The 11,275-nt window shown below is 44.2% G+C and overlaps 1 protein-coding gene across 1 annotated transcript; it reads right to left on the minus strand.

The window, feature by feature from the left end:
- Window positions 1-1,098: 1,098 nt before the first annotated feature.
- Window positions 1,099-10,402, minus strand: SNX12 (sorting nexin 12). Its single transcript, XM_034649362.1, has 4 exons — window positions 10,117-10,402; window positions 4,025-4,120; window positions 3,348-3,472; window positions 1,099-2,947 (listed from the first exon to the last, which is right to left on the minus strand). The coding sequence occupies exons 1-4, from the start codon at window positions 10,279-10,281 to the stop codon at window positions 2,845-2,847; spliced, it is 489 nt and encodes a 162-aa protein (XP_034505253.1). The 5' UTR covers window positions 10,282-10,402; the 3' UTR covers window positions 1,099-2,844.
- Window positions 10,403-11,275: the final 873 nt, after the last annotated feature.

The following is an 11,275-nucleotide window of genomic DNA, read 5'->3' on the forward strand; positions in this document are numbered from 1 at the left end:
TTTGCCTCATTATTCTTCCTTTCTCTTATCTCACAGAAACTTCTATTCTTCCCTATCCCCTCAGATATCTTTAGTCATCTAATTCCTGAACTACCAAAACCTCTTAACTTCCTCAATTCAGCCCCCACTCTTCTACTTATACCCAAGTCCATTGCTGTCAACTTAATTCATAATGTTTCAACCACATCACTTTCTATCCCTTCTTTCCATGCTCAGGTAAATGATTAAAACTAGCTTTGACTTCCCAGATAACAAGACTCCTAGCTCCCCTTATTTCAAGCCTTTACTAAAACCCACTTGCGTAGGAAGCCATTTCAGAACACATCGGTCAGAGGAAAATATCCACCCATCAAAAGTTCTCAGAGTTAAGGAAAAAAAAACATCTCAGAGCTCATTCACCTTTCTGCCTGCATCACATCTATTTGAGAGAAAATACTCTCGGGGCGCCTGGGTGGCTCAGTCGGTTAAGCATCTGCCTTCAGCTCAGGTCACGATCCCAGGGGTCCTTGGATCCAGCCCTGAGTCAGGCTCCCTGCTCAGCGGGGAGTCTGCTGCTCCCTCTCCCTCTGCGCCTCCCCCCACCATGTTCTCTCTTGCTTGCTCTGCTCTCTCAAATAAATAAATAATCTTAAAAAAAAGAAAATAGTCTCAATTGAGGTATAAAACCTATGAAAGAAACAGCGTTCATAGATGGTATGTTGGAGGATGAGCGCATGCACACACGTGTTTATGTACACATATAGCATATGCATATATATGTGTACACACACACACTATAAATATATTCTTCCCAAATTAGCAGAAACCCACAAGCTTAAAAACCAAATCCGCTAAATCTGACCCAAACCACAGGTATTAAGCCATATGGCTACTTCCTGCAAGCAGATGCATTACCTCTGTGAGAAAGTCAACTGGGAGTTGCAAGGATAGGTAAATTTTGCTACAGGCAGCTAGGGGTTCTGTTTTGTTTTTTTAAACTTAAATGTAAAACTTATCACCTCAGGACACTGACCATGTTGTATGATTTCTGCACAATACCAAGAATATCCTAGACACTAAAAAATACTATATTTACAACTTAAGCAGGAAAACAAAGGCTTGCTTCACAGTGGTTTAATATGAACAGAGTTGAATATGACATTGTCTGACAGAAGAATGAACAGTTTGCTGAATAAAAGCCCCGAGTCAGGATATATACACAGCAGAAATGGGGCCTCAGGCTTTCAGCATTTGTGCACAATGAAAGAAGAACTCTTTAAAAAAAAAAGTCAATAACAGAGGATACAAATAAAAAAGGCAGCAACAACACCAACATTGGGGAGGTGGGAAGGGGAGCAGAGCCTCTTTCTAGGGGCTGCTCAGCCCCTGGTACAGGCTCAGCAGCTGGAGAGCTAATCTGTCTCAGGGAACTTCAACATTTAGAAGGACTCCAAATCCCATGTCAAAATGCAATCCTAATCTCTCTGATCAGGGTCTCGTCAGACTCCATAATCCTTTTCCCCAAGACCCTGTATAGAGAATTCCAATCCTTCCATGATGGAGGTCTAAGCAAAGAGTCCCCACTTTTGACAAGACAACAGTTAACTTGCTCCCAGCCCACCACGGGAGACAGATATCAGGCCCCAGCAAACAAACCACTACCTCCCAGACAGAAGCCCAGAAAAGCTGCTTCAGACTCTAAAATTTGGGACATCCATATCCAGCTGCTATCTCTAGCTCAAATTCTGGGGAGAATGCTGGAGTTCCATGGGAAAGGAGTGCAGGCAGTTCAATAACCCTGTGACCAAGCTGGGGAGGGCAGTGACAACTCTTGCCCCTGAGCCCCATTCAACAGCTCAAAGTGCTTAGAAGTCAGAGACTGTGTGGTTTGTTCATGTGCTTCTGCCCTATGGCAGCATTAAATGGGATGGGGGGAAGGGAGAATGGAAGGGAGAGGACGGTGATGCCCTTCCCCACCACTGGGAGGTACCTAGAAAATGATCCACTCCCACCCTTTAGGGAGTTACCTGGCAGTGGTGAGTTGCCCCCACCCCTCAAGCCATCAAACCTACAAAGCTAACCTATAAAGTAGCAAGGGCTTGGGGAGGGAGAACTGCAGCCCATACTGACTCACCTGCTGATGAGCAAGGACAGGCAGCCAGAGTGGGGAGCCACAAAAGAGAGGGGCTAGACAACAAGAGTTCTCCTACTACCCTATGGCTTTCTTCTGACTCTGAAGCAGCCATGATGAGGGGCCCAGAAAACCCACACACCTTGCTCCACACAACAGACTGCTTGAACTCTAGGAGGATTTACTGCCATGAAAAGCAACAAGGGAGAGAGAAAGTAACAAAAGAAACTGCTGAGAAAACTGGGAGCAGGCCTAGAGAAAACAAGGAGAACATTTGGGTCTCTACCACCTTCCCAAAAAGGAAAAAGTTCATGCAGGTAGGAAATGCAGGGTTGTTCCCTGCTCAGCGTTCCTGTTTAAACCTAAGAGTAAGAAAATCCCCTGGACTTGCAGCATCAGTATGTATCCAAGTGCCCCACCAGCACAAGACCCGCCCCCCCATAAGATTAGCCTTCTGGCATGGGTAAATGCCCAAGAAATTGCCTTCCAGTCCAATCCCCCTACCCACACCCCAAGCAAAGGGCATCTGCCTGTGGTTCCCACCTCTCCTTAGAGAAGAGGATCCTAGCAGAGCGCCCACGGTGTAGTCAGGTACCAAGGAACACAATGCCAGCCAGTCTATTGGGCCAGGGGATGGGCAGCCAACTTCAGATCAAAGAGAGAGAGAGAGGCTTAGTGTAAAAACCAATGTCATTTTCAGCAGGAAAGTAGAGGGCAAGTGGTGAGAGGGGCTCCTACTGGCGCACCTTCCCGGGGACGTAGTTCCTGTCAATTGCCTCCTCCTGCAGGAACATGTGTAGGCAGCGTTCGTTCTGAGCCAGTGGGTGCCCAGCAATTCTATAAAGAGACCAAGATGGTTATCAGTAGTATTTGGGATCAGAGAGAATTCACAGAGCAATGGGGGTGTGGACAGGGGAGGAAGGGCCAGGTCAGCTCTTCCAGAGGTTCAAGCAAGTAGAGGACAGCAACAGGGCACCATTCCAACCCTAATATTACAGAGGAGAAGGGGGAGAGAGGGCTACGGTAGGAGGAAATCCCCAAACACATCCAACATGCGGTGCTTTCTCAGGCCCTGAGGCACAGGATCAGACTTCCGCTCAAAGGAATGGAGTTTTACTGTCCAGTCAGCTCGCCGCACAACTGGCATCACATCTCATTCCAGAAGAAGAGACAGACAAAACGTAGAAAGACCATGATGGCAAAAGCAGCAAGAAGAGTCCCCAGGAACTTGGCTTACTTGTTAATAAACTGTTCGAGGCCCTGCCTCCTTTCTTCAATGAAGGACTCCTCAAAGATCCCTTCATCTCCTCGAAAAGGGAGCTGACGCTTCAAGGCTTTCCCAGGCAGTGGTGGTACTACAATCTGCAGGCAGATGCAAAACAGCCACATGAGAGACGATGAAGAGGGAATGAGATGGTGAAGCACTGTATACCCCATTTCCTATCAGGCAGGGTCCATCTTATCCCACAGCCAGCAACTTGAAAGAACTGAGACCATAAGAACAGTCAAGATGGCTCAGGTCAAAAACAGACCCAATTGATTCTATGGAAGGACAGATTTACCAACTCAAAAGAAAGTAAATAAACTCCAAATATTCCTCACTTTAAAAATCCACTAGCATCCAGGAATTTGGCTAGGCCTTTCCTAACACTATACTTGACATTTCCAGCACCTATAGGAGTTAAGTTGTATGGCTTTACTAGCCACTAATTCAAGTGATACTTTTTCTTTAAAATTTATCCTGAACTTATCACTTTCAAGTTTCAAAGGGTATCACCCAGATCCAATGTGTTGGGATTTGATAGTGTTCAGCTGCTTCGCTGCCTTTAAGATTTTATAGACTATGATCTTATGCCCTCTCAGCCTATGCAGATCTCCTCCTCCAAGGATCCCACACAGGGAATGGGGTCATACCTTACTATCTCTCTCCAGCTCATTTTTTAGCCACTCAAAGTCACTGTAGCGCCGCCGTACACAGGACTCCTTCAGCTTGAAGATAGGTAGGTTTGTCTACAGGGAAGGAAAAATGAGAGAGGAGAGATGGTAACTAATGTTCAGCCTGTGGTAGCCACCTGTCAGAACCACTTTGACATGTCCCAGAAGAAAAAACTCCTGTGAACCTGTTCCTCTAACTCCCTTTAAAATATCACCAGGTAAATACCAATCCTTACCACATCCAGCTTTGTCACAGTTGGTGATTAGAAGTCCCTTGCTGCTTAGAATTTATCCTATAAATAGATTTGAAGTTGTATACAAATATGTATGTACAAGGGGTTTCACTGTACTTTATTTGTAGTAATTAATAAATGTCCATCAATAGGTAATTGGTTAAATAAATTATGGTATGCCTATACAGTGGAATTATTGTACAGCTATGAAAAGAATGTGAAATATATATGAGCCAATCTGGAAATATATTAAGCATTAAAATCAAGGTACAGGACGCCTGGGTGGCTCAGTCAGTTAAGTGTCTGCCTTTGGCTCAGGTCATGATTCCAGGGTCCTGGGATCAAGTCCCACATCAGGTTCTCTGTTCAGTGGGAGGCCTGCTTCTCCCTCTCCCTCTATGCTCTTCCTCTCTCTCTCTCTCAAATAAATAAAAATATTTAAAAAAATAAAAAATAAAAATAAAATCAAGGTACAGAACAGTACATAGAGCTTGCCTCTATTTGTTGTTTTTTTTCTATTTGGTTTTAAAAAGGGATATGTATATGTACCCAAAGAAAATGAAAACACTAATTCAAAAAGATATATGCACCCCTTTGTTTATTGAAGCATTATTTACAATAGCCAAGATACAGAAGCAACCCAAGTGTCCATCAAAAGATGAATGGATAAAGAGGATGTGCTACACACACACACAGGAATATTACTCAGCCATAAAAAAAGATGAGATCCTGCCATTTGCAACAACATGGATAGACCTAGAGGGTATTATGCTAAGTGAAATGATGAAATAAGTCAGACAGAGAAAGACAAATACCATTTAATTTACTTACATGTGGAATCTAAAAACCAAAACAAACAAAAAGCAGAAACAAACCCATAAATACAGAATACAAACTGTTGGTTGTCAGAGGGAAGATGGGTGGAGGTATGGGCAAAATGGGTGAACAGAAATAGGAGATATAGGCTTCCAGTTATGGAATGAGTAAGTCAGGGGGATAAAAGCATCGGGAATGTAGTCAATGGTATTGTAATAGTAGTTAATGGTGACAGACGGTAGCTATACTTGTGGTGAGCACAGTGTCATGTATAAACTTGTCAAATCACTATGTTGGACACCTGAAACTAAGGTAACATTGTGTGTCAACTATACGTCAATTAAAAAGGGGATATGTGGGACGCCTGGGTGGCTCAGTCTGTTGAGCATCCAACTCTTGATCTCAGCTCAGGTCTTGATCTCACAGTTGTTGAGTTCGAGCCCCATGCTGGGCTCCATGCTGGGTGTGGAGCCTGCTTTAAAAAGGGGGGGGGTATGTATATGCGTATATATTTATATTTATGAATAAAATATTTATTCATAATAATAGTGATTGACTTTGGAGTATAAGACTAAACAACTGGAATGGGTGGGAGGGCCACATTTTTCATTGAACAATTTGGATTTATCACATGCACGTATTACATTTTCAATTGAAAAGTGAATTTAAGTTCCTGTAAAGAACAAGAGAAAAGCACCTCCGAGGTATGCCTTCCTCAGCTTTTCCCATCCAAATCCTCTCCATTCTACAAGTCCCAGATCAAGTCCCATTTCATCCAGGAAATCTTTCCTGAGAACACCAGCTTAAATTTACTGGCCTCCCTCTCCTCTACACTCCTATGACATTTATACTTTAGTAGTGCCTGACACACTATTGTTTTATCCATCATGTTAGTCTTGCTACTTAAGTAAACTCTAATCTCATTGAAATCAGGAGCCGTGACTACTTTTGCATCGCCTTAAATGCAGACTACGCAAGTTACTCAGTAAATACTCAATTGATTAATAGAGGCCCTGTATATCTGTTTACCCTCTCCTTGTCTAGAAAGTCCAGCAGAAATAGCAATTACATTAATTTGGCTTACCATCGCCTGCTCCCTGACATAAATCAGCTTATTCCCACATCTTAATGATTGATAATTTTCCCAAGGCTCTAATGGCGACATGAACTACCAACAAACAAAAAGTCCTGATCTTCACTCCTGCCTACAAGTTGTAAATAGAAATGGCCAACCACATGTATTAATACTGACTATATTTCCCACCAGCCAATTCAAATCAGCAGATGGAAATAAAAGGAACTAGTTTCTCTCCTTTCTCCACAACTGCCTCAGGGCATGAAAAGAATATCTTCGAGCTATGCTAGTGCTTCACACAGTCCTCAGTACATCATACTTTTGTAGTCCTCATGTCTGGAAATTGTCTTTCCAGGATCCAGTTCTAGGTAGAGGTCATCATAAGCTAAATAACTAACCAACTTACATTAGTTACAACTCTACCCAGGATCAAGGTCCAAGGAATGTCAATAAGTTGAAGTAGAGTGAGATACAGGTAAAGTAATATTTTATTACAACCTATTCTTTAGGAGAATAAATAAAAAACTGGAAACAATGGTTTCTTTGGAAAAGGGAACCTCTAGAGGGGCAGAGGGAGGGAGGAAGACTTAGTTTTTACAGTATATCTTTTTTTGTATCTTGAATTTTGTACCATGTGCATGTATTAACCATTCAAAATAAACCATTATAGAGAGCATTCTCAAAATCCTGCAAGAAATCTGCATGGGTGTCAAATCATCACATGGTACAGCTTAAACTTATACAATATTGTATATGTCAATAACATCTCCATAAAGCTGGGGGGGGGGATAATCCTGCAAGAAAAAAAAGTGCTTTGGTATCACGTGATTCTAGGTTTCCACCAGACTTCATTACAAATACTGTGATCCCCAAACAGTAGAACCTTAACTAGTAGGCTTTTACAGAAGCCAACAGAAGGACCAAAGGGGGGAAAATGCTGAGTAGATTCTTCCAAGACACAGTGAAACCACCCACTGCCATTTTGTGGACTTCCTCCTTCGACTCACAAAAATCCTATTCTTCCCCTACCCCCACAGGATGATGACAAAAATGACCTTTTATCTCAGCACCTAGCCATCTAAGGAAGGAGCTACTGTGTACTAAGTAAGATAGCCTTCCAGCTCCAACCTATAAACCATATGAGGAAGACAGGATTCTGTGGAACAGGATATAGAGAGTCCTTTGGCTCTGATCAGCACAAAGTCAAAGAAAAGGAGAAAAAGAAACAAAGTTGAAGTCCACAGGACAACTGGCATTTGAAAGTTCCACACACATCATGTGAAGTCACCAGGAAACCTCTCCACACTCCTCATTTCTTGAGAGGGTGGGAGGGGAGAATTCTTTCCTGAGCAAAATAAAAGAGAACAGCTCCAGAAATATTTAACTATTATACAAAGAAAAAAAAAGTCAGTGCCATCTGCTTTTACCATACACAATGCCTAACTCCCAAAGCCCATTCTTTGAGTCTCATGCTTCCTGTAATTCCTACCATGATCAACCACCTAAAATAGCAATTAAAAATCAATTATTTCAACTTTTCTCCAAAACTGAATTCAATTAAAATATTAAAAGCCTAGATAGCCATACAAATTAACACAAACAATACAAATTAACCCAAACCCACAGAACTAGGAACTGCCATCTACCCTATCATCATCATACAATTAAAAATTCCGAAAAGGACAGATTAAAAGCTTAATGGGTAAAAAAATTTTGCACACTAAAGTTTTGCAAATAAGTACTGCCAAAGAGACTAAAGTGTAGTGGAAAGAGTATGATGGGCTTTGGGGTCAGACAGACCTGGGTTCAAATCCCAGCCCCACTTATTAGCTGTGTGTACTTGGGAAAGTTACTAAAACTGCATTCCTCCTCAGTTTCCTACCTGTAAAATGTCATTTTTGTAAGGATTTAGAAACTAAAACCTAGTTCAGTGCCTGACACATAGTAGGCACTAGATAAACAGTCTCTGTTGTTATTAGAATGCCTTAAAAAGGGGCGCCTGGGTGGCGTAGTCGCTAAGTGTCTGCCTTCAGCTCAGGGCACGATCCCGGCACTCTGGGATCAAGCCCCGCATCAGGTTCCTCCGCTAGGAGCCTGCTTCTTCCTCTCCCACTCCCCCTGCTTGTGTTCCCTCTCTCGCTGGCTGTCTCTCTCTGTCAAATAAATAAATAAAATCTTTTTTAAAAAATGCCTTAAGAAGAGAGCTATTTCAGGGCGCCTGGGTGGCTCTGTTGGTTAAATGTCCAACTCTTGGTTTCAGCTCAGGTCATGATCTCAGGGTCTTGAGATCAAGCCCCAGGTCGGGCTCCACACTCAGTGCTCAGTCTGCTTGGGATTCTCTCTCCCTCTCCCTCTGCCCCTCCCCACTGGGCACACACATGCTCTTGTTCTCTATCTCTCAAATAAATAAATCTAAATAAAAAGAGCTATTTCATTCACAGTCCCTAACGCTCTTGGGTAATGCAATGGAGACACTGTCTCTAAAACCCCACAATAGAGAATCCTTAAATTGAACAAGTTATGTCCGGGTTTCCTCAGGTAATTAAGTTTTCTATCACTAACAGTTCCCAGGTTTTATTGTATTTTCAGGGATCTAACTTCCATTCTTCCCCAAAGAGAGGATTCCAAGTAGTTCTTATAAAAGGCAAGTTTTTCTCAATTTTTGCTTCGATTTTCTTTCTTCAGTTTGGACTTGGCCAAACTTGGAATTTGGAGATTATCATTTCTCAATTAAATGTCAAAGCCCAGGCAGGAGACACACTCTTTCATTTAATTCATTCATTCTTTCAAAAATGAAAGCACATACACTCTTTTAGGTCTTCAAATGCTGTTTGAGCAGCATGCTGTCCATAGAGAATATTCTGGCCCTCTAGTCTGAGAAAAAAACATAAGGATAATTAGAAAATGGTTCTCCAACTTTTTTCCCTGTAACCACTTCAACTGGGCAAAAGAACCTGCAAACCACTACTGTATCTGCACATTCCATCCTTGCAATGTGGACTAAGAACTAGAGAATAAAGTCCTCTGCAGTGCACATTGGAAGAAGCCACTCCTGGGGCAGTCCTGAAATGTCATATATTAAATTAACCACAGACCACGGTCTTAACCCAAAAAGTTAATCTAGAACAGAAAGGGCAAATGGCCATATATATATACAGAGAGCCCAAATGAGAGGCAATACTGAAACAAACATCCTGGATACTTCAAATCTATGGGATCAACACAGGATGAGAGCATCGACTGACAATCCACCAATCCCAGTGCAAGGCCAGGCTTCACCAAGAGACACAGCATGTGGTACCTGAGAAAACTTAAGCACAAAACATTTCTCTCCTTCAGATGCTAATTCTACACAAGTCTGGGGAGCACTCAATCTCAAGGAGACTCCCTTTCTTATTTCTGCTCTACCAAGCCCACTGTCTCCCTTTCCTGGAGTCTATCTTCCCTTTAATCCAGGTTTTGCTTAACTCCATCATCTCAGGGAGACCTCATTAGGAAGAAATCGGGGCGTCCTGCCCTCCCTCTTCAGACTGACTTCCCACAACCTAGTTTAGTTATGGGAACCAGCAATATACCACCTTGGCTTTCCATCCCCCCAGCCCTCTGCCACTCTTCCTTCCCTCCTTCTGTCGCTACAGTCAGGATTCCTATTTCCTTTTATTCCTTACTGTAATCTTCTCCATCGTCCCCACCCTATCCAGCCATGCTTCACTTCTTGCTCATAGGTACTTATTTTCCCTCACCCCAGTCCGATGTCCCCCTCAGGAGTTTTCCGTATCCTAGGGCCACAACCTAGTCTGGAGACCTCTCTCCAAACCTATGAAGCCCCTAACCCCCAAATGACTCTCTAAGCGTCCTGGCCAATGTTAGCCGTCCCCACGGCAGCCCACCCTCCCCGCCCAGCCGCCTGGTCCTCCCTCAGCTGTCTCCCTCACCCCGTGACTCACCCGCATGCGAACCTCATAGGTGGTGAAGCGCGCGCGGCCCACGCCCACCGTCTGTGGATTAAAGATGTCGATCTCCAGGAAGTTACTTGGCGGCCCGTAAGCGTCAGTCAGGTCCTGCGGCTTCGAGTTAAGGCGCCGAGTGTCAGCCACTGCCGTGTCCGACATCTTTCCGAAGGAGAGACTGGGACCGGGGAAGGGGGTGGGGGACAGAGGCCGGAGGCAGGAGCGCGCACAGCCCCTCCCGTTTGCAAAATAACCAGCCAACCCACAGACAGCGGCGCCGCGCACGCGCGCCCACGCACGCACGCACGCACGCGCACGTTCCCTTGGCCCCGGGCCCGGCGCCCTGAATAGCGGCCACGCTGAGGGCTGTGGGTCCCGTACATTGGAGGCCTGATTCAGGCTTCCGGGCGGTGTTTGTGGTCGCCCCGGAACCTGCGTCTCTGATATGCAGCACCCCATACCCTGGGAAGCACTACAGGCGGAATCTGCCAATCGCTGCTCCTCAACCCAAGAAATGCTCTTATACCGTGTATCTATCGGCTGCGGGCACTGCCCCGCAAACCGGGACCTTGCAGTGATAGGCCGAAGCCCCGTGACCTGAATAAGTCAGGGTTTTGCGTGAAAATAGAAGGGTGTTCTCCGGAGGGTGGGGTTCCAACAACAATACTAAGAATCTAGAACGCAGCCCTGCCACTTGTGCCACTGATGGTTTCAATTCGTTCTGCATGCAACTGAGCATTCAGCACTAGGGTGCCAGGGAAGCAGTGAGGGTGCGGTAAACGTGATTGCTCATTCTCACTTTTCAGGAAAATTGGGGCATATCTTCATCCTCCACTTGTTACCACATAAAGCTAACCCCAGGTGTGGTCAGACATTTTATTTCTCAGCAAATTGAGGGCATTTATTTCATACCTCTGTCTCTAGTCTGCAGAACTCCATACTTGGCACTGCTCAGAGATTGCTTGCAGCCCATAACGGAGATAGAATACGTGTCTAAATGAGAAAATATCTGTAGACATATTGATATTTATGTGACTAATTTATATATGGCCCACATCAAGGGTGGTAATTTTAGGTCATCCTTTCTCCTCCCTGCACCTGCCTCTTCTGCTATTTCCTATGTCACTGATGCCTGAAATCCTTGCAACAGAGTACA

Source organism: Ailuropoda melanoleuca, chromosome X (genome assembly GCF_002007445.2).
Source record: "Ailuropoda melanoleuca isolate Jingjing chromosome X, ASM200744v2, whole genome shotgun sequence".
NCBI lineage: Eukaryota > Metazoa > Chordata > Mammalia > Carnivora > Ursidae > Ailuropoda > Ailuropoda melanoleuca.